General features: G+C 44.5%; 1 protein-coding gene across 2 annotated transcripts in view; it reads left to right on the top strand.

Moving 5' to 3' along the window:
* The first annotated feature begins 11,192 nt into the window (after window positions 1-11,192).
* zeb1b (zinc finger E-box binding homeobox 1b) overlaps window positions 11,193-21,576 on the top strand; it is a 48,748-nt gene continuing 38,364 nt past the window's right edge. For both annotated transcript variants that reach the window (XM_085467521.1, XM_085467520.1), the window contains exon 1: window positions 11,193-11,292. In XM_085467521.1, the coding sequence (XP_085323647.1) occupies window positions 11,235-11,292 (58 nt within the window). In that variant the 5' untranslated portion in view covers window positions 11,193-11,234. The remainder of the gene's footprint in view (window positions 11,293-21,576) is intronic.

The following is a 21,576-nucleotide window of genomic DNA, read 5'->3' as shown; positions in this document are numbered from 1 at the left end:
CAATAAATAATGACTTCTGTGTTTTAACTCATAAACCAGTGGTGGTGGTGGTGCCTTAGGTGCAATATGGTTGCATTGAAGTCACATCCAATTGCGTGTGGCCAAGCTAGGGGGAATTTCCCAAGAAGCCACATCAAAAGGAACAGGCCAGCTTTTGAGGAAATGCTCAAAATGGAAAGTAGATGAGAAGATCAATACCACACTTATGTCAGTACAGTGAAGCTATATTTAGTAGCCTCTTAGCTTAGCACAAACATTTGAAAAAGGTGAAACCATCTCAAGCCATAACCCATGCAAATATAAGAATGTAGAGTTGGCAGAGTTTATCAGACAAGTCTTCAATTATTGAGATGCAGATGTGCTGATGGGCAGATTTTGTTTCCCTGGAGATAGCATCGCTGTTTTCCTGTAATGTTATGCTAAACCCCATGCTAGTGCTAAACTCTAGCTTATGTTAGCTGCACTATCACGGCATTTAGCTATTGAACAACGAATATTATAAGAGAGATTACTATTTTCAGCTCTTCGTTTTTGTTCTGGGAGTCATGTATAGTAGTTTTGCATGAGCTGTTGGTAAAAAAAAAAAGTATATATATTAAGTTGACCCTTTCGCAGCCTCCAAACCCTAGAATGGTAACATCAGGTGATTTTCACCCACGCAATTGCAAACACATTCCCAGTTCTATCATTTTTTATTAGAAACTTTAGAACTATTAGAAACTGTTTCACTAATTTTAGAACCTTTTCATGATATCTTTTTTCGTGTTATTAAAATAAACAAACAGAAAACTTCAATTTGCCATGTAGTGTTGCACTTAAATATATTTTGATGGAAAGTATGTTTTATCTTATATTAAATATATTATGTTGACTAAAATAAACCCAAGATTAAGGATAGTGTAAGAAAAATGCACATTAGTAGCCCATACTGTGCTGCAGACACAGACAACTGGAGACATCATGGCGTAAGCATTCCTGTTAGGCTTCTTAGGAGTTGGCTAATAGACTGTTTCTCAAATGATTTGTATGTTTCTGTAATCTTTCATCCAGCAATATGTGCAAACAAATATTTTTTTGATTAAATGTATCACACAGATACATTTGCTGTAATGGTTCAGTGTTATGCTCCATTGATTTCTTTACATTTTAGAGAAATCCAATGTGCCGGCTCAGATTTGGGTTTATAATATCACAAATTTAGTTTAGTGAACTTAGTAACTTTTAATTTTAAACAGAGTTTACAGGTCTCCTGTATCTGGCAGCTCGGTATTCAACATTCTTTATCCAGTATGTCCAAACCATTTCATCCTTACCTCTCCAACTTTGTCTCCAAACTGCTCAACCTGATCTTCTGATATGCATCAACTCCATCCTGAATGCTTTGCAACATTCTTCCTTCTTTGACTTCCACCATTTAATCCTGGCCTCTGCCTTCACTTGCTTCTTCATATTCTTGATTTCCAAACACAGACTAGAGACAAACATCTAATGTTACATCTACCTGCACCATGATAGAATAGTTTGAATCTACCTCAGATGCTCCTGGCCTCACCTCCCTTCCACACGGTCACCTACATACACAATAAATCTACCTTCCTTCTCTCCAACATATCAGCCAGATCGCTCCATTTACCAGTCACAGTCCCTCCATTTTTTGTCCCTAATTTCACCTCCACATTCCCTTCCTTTCTTTCTCCTTCACTGTCTCCTCACTCCTTCCCTGTCTCCTGCTCCCTTGTCTTCAACCAAAGTAGTTGCCACTGTTGTTAAACGAGGCCCGACCACTCCTCTGTGGAAATCTCATTCTTTACGATCCACATGCATGATTTTATGCCAGATGCACTTCCTTCCAGGCTTGGGACCAAAACTGGGAGTAGACAGCCTTGGCCCCCCCATGGCTGGTTTGTGGGTGTCCTTGCATTTGTGGCTATTTAAAGTTTCCAACAGCCTAACTTCTGCCTGGCTTTGTTGCTCCTCTCCCTTCCAAAGCACTGAAGTCAAGACTCTTTGGCTCCTTTCAAAGCTGTAAACCATGAAAATGAAACACTAGTCTATCTGACTTTCAGTTTTGTCCAGATGTCGCTTTGAGTACAGATGTGTAATGTTCTCCACGTGTTTCTAATATGGAGTTTCACTGCACACTTGGCTTACACCTTCGGGGTGAATACTCAAGAGGTGATTGAGGTGAAGAGATTGGTTCAACTACATGAATCTACTGTATATAAATTGCCACTCTTGTCAGTACACCTTAAAGGACCAGTAAGCTAAATTAGCGATTTGGTATTAAGTTCTACACGTGGTATCGTCATATAATCTTCCCCTGCAAAAAACACACAGTTTATTTAGGCCAACAACATGAGCATTACACTATATTCTAAACAGTATACTGTCCTTTCAAGTACTGCCAGCAAAGGCTTACAATAAATCAGTGTTTAACCAAATCTTGCAATGCGTCATTGATAATTTCCATAACTACAAGAATCCTACTGTATTTCTTAAAACCTTTCCCCATCAAAAACAGCACCCACTGCTGAGTGAGTTTCCTCGTCCTCAACACCCCATTACGACACGAAACGCGCTCTATCTCTGTACATGTTTATTTCCAAAGCCTTGCTGGTTGTTATGTTATTATTACAGTCATTTCCTGTGCTGGAATTTCATTTTGGGGCTCCCCTTTTGCTCTTAAAACTTACTAGCAGCCCGTCACCCTTTCAGCACCTCTGGCTGGCTCTTGTAAAGGTGTGGGTGGCCGTGCTTGGACCCTGAAGTGGTCGCACGGACGCTGAGCTGTGAAATTACATTAAGCCGCCAGGCTAAGGCCCATGGCAATCCTCCCTTAATGAAAACTGTTTCGCAGCGCAGGCTGCTCGGAGCACCGGAGACAATCTGTTTGACAAGCGGGGTTTAATATGGAGAGGTTGAGTAAAGGGACACCATAGTAATTGCTGGCATTTTGGATGTTCATTTATAGTGCTCCGCCGCTATTCATGTGCACAGAAAAATGTTCTGATGTTCTGTGAGTGTGTGTGGGAAAGGAGTAGGTGTGCGGTATTCATATTCATCCAGTGAAAACATCAGTGGCCTATCACAGATTGAAACATAAGCACATACACAAACATAAACCACCCACGCGCTATTTACTCATAGAGCCTCACCATTGTACCTGTAACTGCATACTCGCAGATGTGTTTCCTTGTAATGGAACTGTGACATATAGATTCATATCATCAGTTGGGGGAATGACGTGTAGAAGTGGGTATTAAAAGGTCACACAATCAGCGAAAAGTACACCGTTATATTATGGGAGCCACCGCATTTAATTTTAGTAACATGAAGAGGAAAATTAGGAGAAAATGTTCTAAATAAAAACATTTGCTAAAAGAGATGTTCGCCTTTTTGCTAACAGAAGTGGTTGAAATGAAAAGCTTTTGACATGACGTACAATTTGCACCTAATTTTAAACTACCAAACCATGCAGAGTGGAGCAGCATTACTTGTTTTGTGTGTAGATTACCAAAAAGATAAAGGTAAACAAACTTCAGGGACAGCAGCATGAAGGAGATGAGACTCGGAGCCAAATGACTCATTTGCAGCTTTCACTTCAGCTCAGACGTTGAGAGGACACTAAACTAAGTTTAACGATAAGTTATAAGTTATCCTATTACTATTACATTTTACAGCTGTTTTTTTTTTTCTACAGCGGGACATCCCCCCAAAACAACTGCAGAGTCATAATGATCATTTTAAACATTATATCATACACCGATCAGGCGTAACATTATGAGCCCTGACAGATGAAGTCAGTAACACTGATTTTCTCTTCATCATGGCACCTGTTAGTGGGTGGGATTGATTAGGTAGCATTTTGTCCTCAGAACGAGAAATAGAGTTTGACACAGGCCAAATTGTGATGGTTAGATGACTGGATCACAGCATCTCTGAAACTGCATCTTTGTGGGTTGTTAGAATAAAGGAGTTAGAATAAAATGAACATCAGTTTGTTATGTATCGGGCTGGAAAGCCGCAAACCAGTCAGGGTCCCTATGATGATCTCTGTACACTCCTGAAAGCACTAGCAGTGGACATGTCAGCATCAGAACTGGACCACGGAGCAATTCAATTCAATTCTATTCAATTCAATTCAGTTATATTTATACAGCGCTAAATCACAACAATAGTCGCCTCAAGGCGATTTATATTGTAAGGTACACCCTACAATAATACATACAGAGAAAAACCCAACAATGCTATGACCCCTATGAGCAAGCACTTTGGCGAAAGTGGGAAGGAAAAACTCCCCTTTAACAGGAAGAAACCTCCAGCAGAACCAGGCTCAGGGAGGGGCGGGGCCATCTGCTGCGACTGGTTGGGGTGAGAGAAGGAAGACAGGATGAAAGACAGTGGCAGCAGTGTGATGCTTTTGGGCAATGTTCTCCTGGGAAGCCCTGGGTCCTGCCATCAATGTGGATGCTCTTTTGACACCTACCTAAGCATTGTTGCAGACCATGTACACCGTTTCATGGAAACAGTACTCCCTGATGGCTATGGCCTGTTTCAGCAGGATAATTCACCTTGACACAAATCAAAAATGGTTTGGGAATAGTTGAAGGAGCACAAAAGAATGAGCATGAGATGTTGGCTTGGCCCCCGAATTCGCCAGATAGGCAGGTGTTCATATTGTTACGCCAGATTATTGCAGGTCTGCAAAGCGCTGTGGGGCACCTGTGGTTCACTTTGGAGGTGCAAACATAGAGAGACTGAGTAGAAAGAAGTTCCAGTGTAATAAAATTCCATAATGTCTCCAGCTTTCAGTTACCTCTACTCTAACAGACATGTTCTGAAAGCTTGGCCACATAAAATAGAAATTACCACCAGTGATAGATCAAGTAGACATGAATGGAAAAAATTAGAAAAACTGGCAAACCAAATTTATCTTTGCCGTATCACCCAGTTAATAACATCTTCTTTTCACTGCAGTGCACCTCATTTCACATTTGTTCCTTCACCACAGATTGCCTTTGAACTGTGAGAGAAGATGCCTTCAAAAAAATAACACCTTGATGGACCAAGTTTGACATCTTCCCAGAGAACTCAAACGCCGTTCCAGCCGCAAGGACAAATGAACAGTAAAATGCAACGGGAGTTCCAATAAATACAGTATAAATTTAAACTGGGCTTTCCACAGTGTGGCTGTCTCCTCTTGACAGTCACAGGAGGAGGGGGAAGACTGAAGCAAGCATGTCTGGAGCAAGGAGGTGTGCATTCATGTGTGTGCACGTGCACATGCGGGGATAAGTTCACACACACGTCTTCCTAGCCAAAACAAGTATATTTCTTGGCCTGGTGTCTAGACAGGCAGCGTTACTTTTACCCATGGGTCAAAAGCTCTCTGCCCCGTGGCCACCCACCCCTGTGTAATCATGGGAGCAAAGGGAGTTTGTGTCTGTGAGGGGTCTTAACTCCTGCTGCATGCTAATCCTGCGTGAGTTATTATCTAATGGTGATACTTGAGAAAGAAAGAAAATACAATAAAGGGACTTTTTATTGCTCACACTTCCCTCCAGTTGTGTCTCAGGTAAAAAGGTGCACGTATTAATTTAACGAGAAACAAAAACCTGCTTATTAGCCATGATGAGAGCTACTCGACCTCTGAAAACACGTGTATGATGTTATTTGTGGCTCTGAAAGGAAAGCTGAGATGTGTCTCACATGAACTCTGGAGAGTATCAGGAGTTGTCCGCTCTCACATGTAGCAGGCAACAGGAGAAGACTTCCAAACGCTGGAAATATATGTGCTATTCACACACGGATGGAATCGGACAATATGCAGACTTTGTATGGCATCGAGGGTCGGGACGATTTTTAGCACAGGGAGGAATGCAAAGAAATGGAAATAAAGTAGCTGCGACCAGAAGGGTGTACTATGAAGCAACACTAATGGGTTAGCGAGCTACATTGTGCTTAAAGTCAGACCTAGCACTCTCTTTTAGCCTGTCTAATATCGTAATATTAGTCAGTATGCCTGATAAGCATGATCAGATTATAATTCTAAGGTTCTAATTCTTTTTTATTTAGAAAATCCTGTAGGTGCATAAATGCAACTTTTGAAGCCTTACCTTACTAATAACGCTGAACAAAGCTCAGCTGTAAAGTCACATGGTCACCGGAGTTTGGAAATGCCATATCTATAGATAACAATGAGTTTGAGGTGTTGACTTGGCATCCAAAATTCTCCAGATCAGACCAACACAGCAGAATACACAGACCCATCATCGGAGGACCGAGCAGTGAGTGTGATAATATGAGGCTACATAAGAGGAAAAGTTGTTGGGCACATGACATTTATAGATGGCCTGTAGTTATACCTAAATACAGACTGACAAGCTGCTTCCCAGTCTCCTGAAGTCTGGCAGAAAAGGAACATTTCAGTGTGATAATGGTCCAAACCAACACTGCCAAAATCACACAAGTTTTTTTAGAGATGATGAAAACTAGGACCAAGTCACTTGGCTTAAATCCAAGAAGAAAACCTTCAGGGTAGCAGAGTAGAGCAACACAACCCTTTCAGCAAAGAACAGCAGGGAAATGGCTTTCTAAAGATGGAGTCTGACATCAGAAATAAAAGTGACACGCAACTCAAATGACATTTAGGTGACATTGCACTGCGTACTGACATTTATTTTACACAGATTAAACAGCCTTTTGTAGTCTGTCAGAGCTGCTTTTAGCCACTATATACACTGGTGTGTTCAATCTTTATCAGTTCACCACTATTAACTGCCTGCTATTTATAGTTGTAGTGTGTAGTTTTTGTCACAGCAGACAAATGCATTTAGTTTGGCACCTAGGATCCAGCTCATCATTCAGGTGGATGCTGGGCTGGTGGATCTTCTGCAGCTCCTTAAAGAGCTGCAGAAGATCCACCATATACCGTGTTTGGTATATGCTGTGATGAGAGTTTGGCAAAAAATCCTCTTTATCAAAGTACATTTTCAGACTGGAGCTGTATATCAGTATTCACAGGGTAAGCACTCATGACAGTAGAAAGTAGGTGGAGAAAGTGTAATCAGATTCTTTGGGGGGTCTGACAGCTGTTCTTGCTCCGTCCTCCTCACCTTTCTCTCAACTCAAACATCTGAGGCGTGGCTCACTCCAGCAAGCATGTCAGCTACTTCCTGTCTTGAGGGGGGAACAAAATAAAAAAAAAAATCCATGGAAGGAGACGGAAGCGAGCTGAGAATACTGTGCCCGAGATTGACATCTAGCCCTCAAAACACTGCATTGTTGTCTCTGAGAGCCTGACAGCTTGCATTGAGCCGCTGCTGAATACTTCAGCCCATATTTGTTTTAGGAGTTTTCCCCACGGGGGCCGACTTGACCTCAGAAGAGAGACATGAGAAAATTCTCAGGCTCTGTTGATTCACGACGAGCCAGATTGTTAAAAGCAGCAGCTTTTATAAATCAACAAACTCTGCTCACTCGTGCAGTGCTTACTCACGAGGATGTGTGGCACTGAAATGGATCTTTTCTCATCTCCACAGTATCGCTTTGCACTGAAGGCTCAACCTCAGGACTTTTAAACTGTGTGTATATGTGTGCGTGTCTGTCAGCCCTGGCTGTAGCTGAGCAGAATGGCTGTGATAGTGTTTTGTTGGGGGGGGTCTGAAAGGGGGAGGGGGGACCTCACATTTAGGCTGGCGTCTCTTGGGAGAGATTAAGCAGTTTAGTCTCTGCTGCGTCTCTCTCTCTATCACTGCCTCCAGCCGGTCCCCTGTATTCGGAGCGAGGCAGGCTGCGCATTTTCTGTCGTCCTTTTGTTTTGTTTTTGTTTGTGGCAGTTTCTGTTCCTCTCTTTCGCTCTCATTTCCTCTGCTCCTTCTCTTGCTTGTTCTCCTTCCCTCTATTCTGCCTGCTCGTGACACTCTTTCGCTTTCCTTCAGACTCTTTCTCTATTTTATAACCTCCCCCCCTCCCCTTTTATGTTTTTCACCCTTTCGACCTCTGGACATCCAGCTGATTCTCTTAGCTGACAGCCCAGATGGCACACACACACACACACACACACACCAAACCACCCCCAAAACACAAACTGAATACTGTCAGCCCCTCACTCACCGATAGGCTGCTTCAGCTGGGCCATCCTGCCGAGCTGATCCCCCTTGTCCTGTGTGGAGTACTGTGGAGTTCAACCACTACTCACATTAATCTCCTAAACGATCCTGGACCTAAGAGGATCAATACTCATTTTCAGGGAGCAGCATGATCCCTTAATGTAGTGGAGGATGGCTGCTTATCCCTCCCGCCCCCCCCTTCATTCACCCCCTCCCCTCCTCTATTTTAATTCCCCATTGGATGAGCAAGAGTCAGCCTTTCATTTCATTTCATGGGCCACTTTATTTAAGGCAAGATCGTGCTTTTATTGCTGTTGTCATTTCTCAGGTGACTGGCACCTGTATGTCCTGGTCATAGAGGGGATAAAAACGGCCTCCATCTTCATTAGGGTTTCACTCTGAGGAGCTTGTTTTTATGACATTCGATCTGTCTCTTGTAATAGACTCTCTTCCCTCCCCAACATTCATCCCAATCACGGTGGGGTCACACAGGGTGCCTATGTATAACTGAGAGCGTGCGTTTCCCATTTGCGTGAATTCGCTGCAGTGCAAACTTTGCAGAGGTTTGCAAGAGCAAATAAATCGCTCTGGTTTTACTCCACTTACTTTGAAACACATCAGAGGCGTCTTCGGTCTATTTCGTATTAGCGGTCCTCGTGTAATTGTTATTCTTTGTTTTCCACAGACGTTGAGAGAAAGAAAAAAATGACTTCATGCTATAATAGCGGCGTGATCCAAGGAAAATGGGAAAGATCTGACTTTCCACTGGATAACAAGCATCCTATTTTTCCAGACTCTGTGTGCAGCTCCGACCGCACGCTTAGCTTAGTGTCTCATCATTGATCTTTGCTGATGCAGACTGTTTCTGGGGCCTTTTTCATCAGGAGAGGTAGCCACAGTGCAATGAAAGGCAGGCTGCCTATTGGTGGAAGAGGCCACCTAGAGCAAGTTTGTAGGTGTTGTTTATGCTAAAGCTATTACTCTGCGTCTGGGCAGCCTGCCCCGAGAGCTGGACCGCTCTGCTGCTACTGAATTATTCACCTCAGAGGTCTGCCATCCCGTGTATACAAGCTGTCACATGTAGCTGAGTGATAAGCTGATTGTCCTGCAATGTGGGGTTTGTTACTCTGTGTGTGTAAATACTGTACGGGCAGATTTATATGTTGAAATGTTGTGTGTGATTAAATGATGAAATCTGCAAAGTCTAATCCAAAAATTATTGCCGAAAGACGTGTTTTTAAAAAAAAGCCTTCTTCTTTTTGCTGTTAACAAGTTAATGTATATTCCACACTTATTCATGTTTTATAAAACATCTATCTATAACTTAAAAGCTTACTAGGAGAAACCCTTGAAGCTGTTTTCTGAACTGTCATATTTCAGGGCTGCTGAGGTGTCAAAGCTCATCATTAAGGGTGAAGGGGAGATCATCAAATGTCATCTTTATGGGGAAAAGAGTTAAGAAAAGCGCTAGAAAGACTGTTAAGCTGATGATTAGGATATCCAACTCTGTTGATAACTCTCTCAAGATGTGATCCATTCTCTCTGCTGAAAAATCAAGTGAAAAAAAAGCATGCCATCTTTTTTTTGCAATTTTTACTCTGCAAAGCCGTTGACTTGTTCTGGCCCCTGGGCCCTACATTTGACACTTCTGGCTTGTAGTCATCTGCTTCAAGAATAGCCACAACTCTAACACACTGCTGCAAGTCATGGGACCGCGAGCATCATATAAACTTCATCTTTCCCCATCACTACAAGCATCCAGAGGAATTCACCTCAAACATGTGATCCTGGATATTTCTCTTCTGTTTACACAGTGTGGTTCGCCCTGTGTGTGTGTGTGCCCGTGTGTGTGTGTGAAGGTTTTAGGTCTGATTGGATACAGTCTGAACCTGCTGATTGTGCTGGCATGTCTGTGTCCTCTTCATCACTGCCGTAGAGGGTTCGGCTCAGGAGAACAGCAGGGTCTTTCTTTAGGTGGAGGATTGAATCAGTGATGACAGTCTCATGACTGCTTCCTCTTTCTGACACACAAACACACACAAGCCCTGGCTGCTGTTTTTTGCAACCCTACTGTGCTCACACACGGGAAAACATACATTCAAACAGAACAGGTCAGGCTCAGGTGTGAAAAAAAATGAAAATGATTAAAGATAGCAAACTCCCTTTAAAAATGCACCTGAGGAGTCTCCTGTGGAAGCCATGCTTCTTTTAAATCTTCATTAAAGTTTGCAGTCTCCTCTATCCGTGGCTACTTACCTAATTTACAAAACCCATCAGTGTGAGGGTAAGGGGGGTGGGGGCTGATCATCCTAAAATCTGGTTGGAAGGAGATTTGGGAATGGCAGTGACTGAGCAGTAGTGCTGGGAAGCCATAAAAAGAGAGCATACTAACTCAACTTGTGCCAAACGTGGCCTTTTTCATTTCAAGTGTTCACCTTCATTTTCCAGGGCCAAATTCTCTGAAAGGTTCCAAGAACAAAGATCCAGCACGTGACAGATACAAACCGGCTCCAGGCTTTTTTGCATTCTTCCTTGCAGTGCACTAATCTGCTTACCTACTGGAATACCTGTACAATCACACACACTCCCAAACTTATCCAAAACGGATTAAATAACTACTAATTCTTTTATTATTTACATCTCTGTCATGTATTTTTTTTATTTGTTCGTTTTGTTTTTGTTTTTGACATTTGTTCCACGTGCTTTAAAAGTCAACAAAACATCCAAATAATAATAATAATAATAATAATTTGGAGAAAAATATATTTTAACTAACTTCCAATTTGCGCTGTGGTCATAAAAATAAAATGTGGTGGAAATACCTTTCAGTATCATCAAAGAAAAATACACAGAAAAATATTTATGCTGTTTAAAAACACGCCACATTCGTGACAGCGGAGCAGGTACGGACTCCACGCAGCTTTCTCTCTCACTCCCAGCACTCCGCGTGAAGGATACTGGCAGCGTGGGTCGATGAGGTGCGGGAAGGTGATGCCGTAAAGAGTGTCGTAAACCAGGTGCGGAGAAGGGGAGGTGAAGGGAAGCCAGGAGGAGGAGGGGGGGAGAGAGGGGGGTGAGAGAGGAGGTGACTCTCCGGCAGCATTTAGACACAACGAAAGGATCATGGCGGATGGCCCCAGGTGTAAGCGCAGAAAGCAGCCGAACCCGAAAAGGACCAACGGTGAGTAAAACTACTTCCGACTCGGAGCTTTGCTTTCAGAGATACGGTGTGAACGCCGTCCTGTCTCCCAGTAATTTTGCCGAAAAGTTTCGTGGCCCAGAAGTCCGGTTTTTACTCACCGAAAGTGCTGGGAAGTAGCAAGTGAGCGCTGTATTACAGCCCTATGTGGTGTACCGTTATACCTGGGTCGCGGCTCTCCCACCGCCTAGCGGCTCTCTGCGCCGGAGACCGTTATACGCACCTCAGTCCGTTATGAGTGGAAAAGCTTTTGTTTCCACTTTAAACTGCTTTATTCGTTTAAACACACTTTGTCCGTCTCTACAGGCTGACAATCCATTGATTTAGTCCCATTCTGTCGAGTTATTGAGCCCACCACTAAACTCGGACCTGTTTCTGAGGGGAAACGGTCTACCTGATTCCTGTTGCGGACCTCGACGGACACATTGTGTTTTTACATATGGATAAAAGAAATCATTAAGCAGAACTGTGTTTTGGTTTGGTTTGTTTTTTCTCGACGATGTTGATAATTATCTGTATTATCTGTGCGCGTGTGAAGCAGAGGGGACACAACTGTTTGTTCTTTCTTTCGCGCACAGGCAGCAGGTAGCGACAGGACACTGTTGCTGCGCTACGAGGGCTGACAAAACGAATTTTCCCCCATTTAACCCGACCTGTCCCGTTATCCAGACACTTAAGTGTGAATGTAAACACAGTTTTCAAGCTTTAAAGCCGAGAAGCGCTGAAACTGTATCGGTGTATTGGAGCTCGCTTTGAACACTTGCCTTTCCTCTAACTTAACTGTTTCATTTCGATGCCGCACACGCCGTGAACATTAAATATGACTTGTCAGAGAGGGTTTGACAGTGAAGCAGTGGTAGAAAGCTTGGGAGAAACATGGATGGGGTAGCCGGAGGTTCCGGAGAACGAGGAGTATCTCACGCGCTGTTTGTGTGAGCAGGGCGAGCGCAGCCCATATAAGGACAGCGGATCCTCTCCTGTCGCGCATTGGGAATCCTGATTGTTGTAGGACGGTGGTCGCGAGCGAACCTCTTTACTTTTCTGTCTTTACTCACTTCATTACAGCTTGTAGCCCGCAGCAACATTTGAAATGGTTACATTGTTTAATGTTTTAACATGCCGACGTGCGAAGCAAGACGGGGTTTTTTGTTATTTAAGGGTGGTGTGAAAATACTGGTGAACCGTTACAAAGTCGCATGTGCGGCTCTACTTTGTTCAAATATCTGTCTCCTGGTTGTGTGACGCGCATAAATGGACTTTTGCGAGTATATAACGTCTGTTTTTTCCTGCTTCGCTCTTTCTATTTACGTGCTGGACTGTGGTGAAATCGTCGTTTCCGGTGCTCGGACTACTTTTTTTCTTCTTTTTTGATTGACAAAACAAGTTGTTCCGTCGTGGATCTGACAGCGTGTGGCGTCCATATCAAGTAGTCTCGGTCCTGCGTTAGCCTGTGTACCACCCAGTGTAGCTCACGGGAACTGAGGTGATACGCGAATATCGCTTTTATTTTTGCTTAGTAAGATGCGATGGCTCCTGCGCTGCTGAAAACGAGTTAGTGGGTGGGAAAATGCAAGCAAATTGTGCCGTGTGGATTTTCTGTTGATGTCTGATCAATTTAGGAGAAGAGTATAAAACAAAAAGAGAAACAAAAACTTTGAGCCACTGCTATTTATGTTCTCCATTGTGATTTTGTTCTCTTTTCATAAGGGTGTGTTTGCATTTCATTCCTGGAGCGGTGTCCAACGTGTGGACACACCTCAGATAACGGTCCTGCTGTCAAAGTGTGGGTATTTCTATTACCCCTGGGAGGAAGGGAGCTTTTAAATGACTTCTCATGTGCTTTCCTTTGTTGCTCTTTCTCCTTTCTTTAAGTTAACGGGCCTGTATTAATCATTTCTCACTGATGACACGGCCCTATTGATATTTAAAGTCAAACAGATGTGCTCCTTGTTTCCTTGCCTCATTTGCATTTCCTTCAAAGGGGATGTTGAGGCCTGTGTTTTTAAAGTCCTTGCTTCCTACCACCACCTGACAAGGCAGGTGATCTGTCACATAAATGCACCTCTCAGCTGAAGGGGATTCCTCAGAGAAGTTAGATGAAGCTTTGTTTTTGTTTTGTTTTTGTCATGCTCATTTGATGTCTCTCCCTAATTATAAGACCCTGTTGCTTTTTTAATGAATGAAGCCCTTGAGTTTTGCTCGGCTTGTTATAGTCCGAGACTTTGCCAGCAGAGAGGGAGCCGAGATCAAGGTGAGCCCCATTCCCTGTTGTAAACAGAGAGGTGTTAACAGCCTGCAGGACAACAGGTGTTTGCAATCGGCGGGATACTACAGCTTCCTTTGTCGCTTCTCCCCCCCGCCCACCCCTCAGGAATAGCAGCGGTAATTTAAAACAGCAATTTGGGAATAGAGGAATGCGGACGGTATTAACATTCTTTGCAAAAATAAACAGGGTCATTGGGGGGGGGGGTGCTGTGAAGGAGCTTGTGCACAGGTAGCTTAGATTTCTGTTTATTTGATAATATGACGCAGACCTTTTTCCTCATCTCCTCGCGTGTCTCCCGCCCTGCATCACTCCCTCTTTTGCTCCCTCTCCGTCATCCTTTTTCTCTCTTTCACACACACACACACACACACACACACACACACACACACACACACACACACACACACACACACACACACACACTTGTACCACCTTGATGAATCATCCATCAAATAAGGCAAATGAGGTTGCGGGCTCGGCACTTGGCAACAGCTCATGTAATGTTGAAGAGTATGTTTATTGGCCTGGTAAAACTATACTTAAACTATACTTGGTGCCCTGGACTCACTCGCCCTGTCTAGAGACCACTGAATACAACCACATGCTGTAAGTTTGTGGAATAACAATTTAAAAAAGAGAAAGAAACATAACAAACCAATAGTTTAGCTGCAGCTTGTGCTGTTTGTGTGAAACAAGTGATGTTTGGGCCCGTAGCGGAGGCTTCGGGAGGAGGTGGGGATTGGCTGCCACTTGTGCATCTTAAAAGCCATCTGTTTACATTTAAAAGGTCCACCCCTGTTGTGGGAAGAGTTTAGCAGAGGAGGAAATTTTTCATTTATCTCGCTGCTTTTCACCAACTTCCCCGGCAGCTTCATTTGAAAGTGCCAAGTAAGAAGAAACCCCCCCCCCAATCCCCCCAAAACCCCTCAGCTCCTCCTCCTCCTCCCTTCTCTCTCCGCTCTCAGTCTGTCCCCTCTCACTCCTTGTTCCAGATCTAGAGCTCGTCCTTTATTTCACATTTGGGCAGGGAAGTTTTGGGGGATTGGACAGGGGGGCGGGTTGGGACACAGTAGCCAGGGGTGCTGTTGATTGCCCCCTGACCTAGGCACCCATGCATGCTTAGAGTATGACTTCACTTTCCCCCCTCTGTGCCATTGTGAAGCTTCCAGCATGTCCAATTGTGTTTGTGTTTAAGTCTGTTCAATGACAGGGGGAAGAGGGGGAGAAGGAGGATGGTGGTGGTGGGGATGGTGAGGGGTCCTAGAGCACTTTTTTTTTCTCTGCTCCTCCTTTCTTCCCCCCCCCCCCCATTCCTCTCTGACCCCCTCTAAATTGCAAGCTCCGTGTTCCCAGTGGAGTCGAAAGGGGATGGGAGGTGGAGCGGCGAAAGATTTATACAACAGGTGACAAGTGAGGGAACGATGCTGGCAAGATATAAAGGATGATGCATAGGCAGCCAGCTCCCAGACCTCTGAAGTAGTTGCACAACTTGTTTTGAACATCAGCAAAAAATAAATAAAATAAAAATAACACAATGCAGGTAGAAATCGCCTACATTAAAACTTTTTGCTTTTTAGCTAAGCTTCACATTCTTCGTGTTGGAAATAAGCTTGAGATCATCTGACCGTTCGGTGGAATTAAAACGATGTGATGTACGACCACACTCCCACCTCTGTTAAGGCGGCTTAATGATTAGCTACTCCCATGGAGGCTGAGAGCATTAGCCTATAAAAAGGTGCTCTCCCTCCATAAAGAAGGAGTTTTAAACCCAGAGTCAGTTTCAGTAACCCCCTTAACTGTGCTTGGATGTGCTTTATTGGGGGGGGTTTGTGTGGCTGAATGCTTAACTGGACCATTGTGTGTCACGGCTTTAGTGAGAAAGCCTGAGGAGAAAGAGCCTGGTTACCTTTGGAGTTTGCCTGCTCTACCTCATACACTTTCAGTGGCAGAAGAAAAGGGCCATTCAGCAGGCCCCGGGATGGGGAGGGAGAGCCCTTTTCACACTGGGCTTGTGGGAAACTTCTCCTCCATACTGTGCATGCCATTTGCATATGACCCATTCTTTTCCCAAAGGTCCCTGTGAGGGAGGAATCCGTGGAACGTTCGCAGAATTCATCAAATCCCTCTCTCACGTGGCCCTCAGGGCCCCTCGAGAGGCTGGCATCGAAGCGCTCTGTTTGACATTTTTGTCTCAGAAATGTAGCTTGTGGCTGCGTCACGCTCACTCGCCTTAATGTTAACAGCAACGCATCCCCGTGGCATTTCTGTGCCATGTATGTTTTAAAGTGTGCTCGCCCATTCTGCTGATTTGAATGTCAGGGTGAATTGAAGGCTTAATTTGGCACAGCAGGCAGGAGTTTCCCCAAATCCCCAGCATGATGTGCATGACAGCCTCCGAGGCTCCTTAACTGTTGATGATGCAGCCGTATGCACAACGACAGTCGTTGCCACTCGAAGGACAAAAATATCCTGGAGTTGCTGACTTAGGGTGTTTGGGGCCGGGGGTCCGGATAATGGGGGTAAGCGGTGGGAGCTTGTAGCGACGCGTCAGCTCGGTGAACTGGACAAAAACACAACAAAAACCCTCCCGCCCATCCAGAATCATCCTGGGTTACTTCACTCCAGGTCATGTTGGTAGTGTAGTAACAGCATCCACGCTTTTCTTGTTGTTGAGCAAGGTGTGTGTCTCTGACTGCCTTGACCCTAGCCACAGATACTGCCACAGAAAGCGGTGTAGGCTGGTATTTGATGCAGTGCAGGGAGGAGAGCTCACTTAAGTGTATCATGTAAGCTAACTGAGCAGAAAAGCCTCCTTTGCCCTCCTCTCCTGACTCCAAAGCAGTGAGTCATGGGCAGAAAGGTGTATTTGCAACCTTTTGAACTCTCCCAGTCTTTCTTCTTTCCCTCGCTCCTTCCACACAGGTGTGGGTGTGATGGACAGTGATCCTGAGTAGTGTGTATACTTGTGGGAGAGATTACCTCTAAATTGCCATCCTGCCGGAGGTAAACGTTGCGTACACCCTGTCCGTTGCTGTCTGTTGATGTGTGTTTTTAATCATGTTTTTGGGTCTGTCTACAGACCCCTCCTCACATCATCACCGCCGCTACCTCCTTCTCTCCCATCCCCCCCCCCCCCCTCCCTGGGGTCCTCAGTGGAGCGGTTAATGAAAAAGACTGGACTGACACAATAGGCAGAAGGCGCACCCGGTGTGGGGCTTTTACACCAGCTTGTGTTTGCAGCAAAAGCTCATCAGGGCGAACCTCTGCTGACCACCTTTCTGTCGTGTTTTTGAGACATAGATGTTGGACATCTTATCCTTTTTTATTGTGCCCGACCTTGTTACGGTCCCAGAGCGTCTCTGTCTAGAGGGATGAAATTAGATGACATCAGTTGAAAAGTAATCCACTGCCGTGTATTGTGCTTTGAACACAACCCAGCGGCTGGCTTTTTGCCAGCCCCTTATGATGACCATATTGATTTTCCTCTCCATAGCACACAGAACTGATAATGGCACTCCTGGGGGGGGGATACACATTCATATTCACATTTGATTCCAGTTGCCCAGTCTGGTTGTGATGTCCCGAGGGACACGGTGACTAACAAATCGACTGCTCCTATGCCTTCCCAAGCCTGTGCAACAAAGTAGCTGAAGCTGGGCTAGCCTTGCAATTGCTTCAGCGAGAAACGACAAAAAAAAATCTTAGTCACCCTGTTTGTTAGTCAGAGAAGAGAAGGCCGGCCGCTATGCTGAATGTCAACATGGATAAACATCCTCACAGGATTAATGAGAGGAGAATGGGCAGTCTGAAAACAGAGGGAGGGCAGAATAGCGGAGGCATGGAGATTCCTCATTGCCCCATTTAACCCTTGAGCGTTTTATTGAGGTCCTCACTGTCCAACAACTGCGAGCTGACTTACCGTTACAAGAAGGAAGCTACAGTATCGGACAAAGAATCAAGTGATAGTTTGTCTGTGCAACAGCAAACGCATTAAAACAAAGACACATAAAAGTACTTTCGGTTAGTGTTTTCTGCAAGTCTTATAAGACAGGAGGCTCAAAATCTGCTTCGCTGAGAGCCATGTCATAGTCATGCACTATATTATATATGTATAGTATGTTGACATGCTTTCATTTAATCAGTAATTAATGTCTCATATAGAATTTTCACATAGAGTTTGCACTGTTCAAATGCTTCAACAAGCCCATGATGAAAAGTTTAGTCTCCTTTACAGGGTTTAGTCAAGCAGCCAACTCACAGCAATCTGTTTCACAAGCCTGAATCTCACAGCTGCTGGCAGTGTGGAGCATTTAATAAAACCAAATACATCCTGATGTAAAAGCACAGTAATGACTCTGTAATTGTGTTTTTGCACAGAAGTCTGCAAGTCTCACCTCACAGGCCTAAAAAAAAAATCAGCTTTACCTCTAACATATTGCTTAGCCATGAAACTGGCTACATGTAAGCATGAACCTTACCTTTACAGCTCCAGCACTTTGAGGCCATCCTCAGTTATGGTGAGCTGTGGCTGGATGCCTTTATTTAGTGACTCTGCTGCTGCTCGGTGGATGCAAACATAATAACGATAATGCAAATGAAATGAAAAACAGTCTTGTTGTAGGTGGGTTTACACTCAGTCTGTGTTCGCCAGTCACTCAGAATTATCAACTTTTGTTTTTGTTTCATTCTCTGTGAGCTAGCTTGTTAGCGACAGGTGCTGTAGAGGGGCGCCACGTCCACAAAATCGATTAGGAACTTCATAAACTCTTTATATGACATATCTTCTTCTAAAGAAAAGGACAAAGTGTTTTTTTGGGTCTCTTACTGGAAATGGAACAAAGCCAGTGACCTTTGACCTGTCTCAGCCCACCTGTGCTGACTCAGCTCACTGCTGCCAGCATTCAGGTGTTTACAGTGAAAACATACTTTGACCTCCCTGTGTGCGTTTCATGTATATGTGTGTGGCTCTAATGGATAATGAAATGAAAGGAGTGAATACCTCTGGATCTCCACAGCCAGCCTGTCCGTGTTCCTCCTCGTTGCTGACGGCGCCCTCCCCTCTGTCATTACAGCGGCACCAAAAGTCAGTGAAGCATGGCCTTTAATTGATCCTGTTTGGAGCTGTACAACATTATTAATTAGTGCTTGTTCATCACTCGTTGGTGTGTTCCTACAGCTCATCGTTAGCTGTCGGTGCTCTTAAACGTCAACAAACTTTCTGTAACTCCCCGCGTCCTCCTCTATGTATTCTTTTCGTTTCTGTCTCTCATTCCTCTCTCTAGCAGCTGCCTTGGCTCAGACTCTCCAGCACCAGCAGGTGCTGTAGGCATACAGCACTCATAAATAACACCTGACAAAAGTATGAGAGAGCCAGAGCCACGGGCAAAGCGAGGGAGGGAGACTGAGATTGAAAGTTTCCTCTGGCAGGAGGAAAGAGGGTGTGGCTCACGGTCAAACGCTGGCCTCCTCAAGAAGGACATGATCAGAATAGAGAGAGAAAATGTGGGAGAGGCAGAAAAAAGAACTGGAACGGAAGCTTCTTTTTTTTCCTCTGTGTGGATATGTGAATGTGTTGCCTATTCTTCTGAAGTTTGCACTCCTGCTCAGTGCCAACTTTTCAATAAACCCCTTTCATGCAAATTTCTAGTAAATGGACCCTTTTAAACACAAGGCCAGCTCTAAAGTGACTGGTTAAGGGACTTGAATTTGAAGGAAGGCAGCGTTGTCTTTTCTGTAATTGGGTTGTAAGAGCTTGGAACAATGTTAATTGTGCTCTAAAAGCAAATGAAGAGGTCAGAAAAGAAATTATATGCACACTTTTATAATCATCATCAGTAATGAACCAGCACTCGGAATAAATGAACCCATAAATCAGCCATGATCAAGGGCCATTAATGAACACCGCTCAGAGTCAAATCTGAGCTGTCTCTTTGTCGTTTTACGCTCTTCAAATTCAACATTACACGCATCCTGTCTCGTCAGAAGCTATCGATCAGCTTTTCGGGGCGAAGGTTAGTTTGTCATTTTTCTCTGGACTCACCGCGAACAAAACCAGGAAGTGTGCGAGAGATTACGGCCCAGGATGCAACCTGAAAGCCCTTTATCTCTGGGAAAACAAGAGGCTTCCTGCAGACCTGCTCCCATCCAGGCCACCTCCCCCTCCTTCACCTCGGCGCACCCCCGGCACCTGTGGCAGCCTATTTAAGGATCCTCATCAGGGGTTGTGGAGGCCTCAAACCGGGGCAGAAAACATGAAAGGCTGGAAAAGGAACCGGCACTACAGCTGACACGCTAGCTTGGAGCGCATAGAGGGCAAAGAGAAAGAGCATTTCTTTTCATTAGAAATATATGGCTTTTCTACCACACATTTAATGGTTGCACTGGCTCCTTTTACTTATTTGTATGTTTTGTTGTTTTTGCAGAGGCTCTTGCCTCGCTCACCTCCAGTGTTCCAAACACTGGTAATGACACGGTGCCTGTCATGTAACTGTTTCTAACACTTTTCGTTGCCAGTGTTTGAAGTTAGGGTTGTTTTTTGCTGTATTTCTTCTTCCTAATGTTACCAAATGCTTACACGGGCAAATTATAAGCCAGGTCATGAAGCAAGGTTAGCCAAATTTAGAGTGAGATCATCCTTATTTTTAAACTGCATTCTAATATTATCTTAGTAAGGATCCATAAATAAATATAGATGTTAGGGAAATCAGTTTATGTTTCATGTGTTTGAAAGAAAAGAGCAGAGTTAGCCACGTTACCCAAACTCACAGGTAACTTTATTGCTATTTTCAAATGGCTAATGTGGCAAACTGCTCATCGTCAGTCTTATTTAGTGTCGCTATAGTCTTAGAGTAGGCGTCACAGACCATATATACATTAGTTAGTGAAGTTCCACTGTGAAGCCTTGAGCTGTTTTCACAAACTTTACTAAAATCAGGGCGGTTAGCTAGCTAGCTGTAGCCAAACCTAGATGTGCCTGGCATCAAGCAGCAGAGTACTGATTGCAGTTCATTCAACAGCACTGAGTGTCATTACATTGTAATCTGTAGCTGTAGTGAAACAGTGGCCCAGTCTTCTGAAGGGTCTTTTTTACGTGTTAGAAATGGCACGTCAATGCTGGTTGGGTCACCTGATGGTGTGTCGGTAGCCCAGAAAAACCTTGAAAACACTCCCTTTGCTCCTTTAAGTTACTGCCACAGCTGGCAAGAGTGGTTTGTCTCGACAGTAGCCTGCGCTGAATTTCAATGACCCTGCCACCCCCACCCGTCTTATTATGCCATCGCTGCTAACTGGCTCCCATTCACTGCAGTGTCCTGACTTCCCAGAGGGACCTAGATAAACAAGGGCTATTCAGTGAGTGAAAGGCCCACCCCCTGCCAGCTTTGGCCTCTCCTTGTTTCACTGCCAGGCTGCAGCGCGCCTCGCTTACCAGTGCAACACCGACGCCGGCAGCAGCAGCGGGCGCGGTGCCACCGACTCTGCCACACCGCACACTTTCTTAGGGATTAAAAGTAACTGTGAAGACTTTGTAAATCTTGTGTTTCTGTGCGAGTGTGAGTGTTGCTGTCAGCAGTTATCTGTAGGTGTGGTGTGATGTTGCAGGCCGGGCTGACTTCCTGTTGTTACAGTCCATAAACGGGGGGAGCTCAGGGGTGGGGGATGCTCCCATGAGATTACCCCGTGACAGTCACATGGTCTAGCTGCACTGCATTCGAAGGCTGTGTGTTTTCTGTGTTTTGTGTGTGTGTTAGGTTTTTGAGTGCATTCCTAACCTCCACCTGAATCCTGACCTGAGTATGACCCATCTCTGAGGCTTTTTCGGTTTCATGTGATTCCCATTCGGCCATCTTTCCTGTTAATCAACACATCTCAGAGGAAAACCACACATCTCCCCAGGGTGTCTCGCTTGCTCTCTCTGTCTCTCCTCACCAGATGTTTAAACGCTGTTTGTTTGTTTACTCTATGGAAGTCACTTTGATTGATGCCTACCATAAACTGGGCCT

The sequence above is a fragment of the Copadichromis virginalis genome, linkage group LG9 (genome assembly GCF_057382275.1).
Source record: "Copadichromis virginalis isolate Kocher_CV1m ecotype Utaka linkage group LG9, C_Virginalis_male_GT1.1, whole genome shotgun sequence".
Taxonomy (NCBI): domain Eukaryota; kingdom Metazoa; phylum Chordata; class Actinopteri; order Cichliformes; family Cichlidae; genus Copadichromis; species Copadichromis virginalis.
Note: the sequence above shows the minus strand (reverse complement) of the source record. Positions and strands in the feature narration are given on the sequence as shown.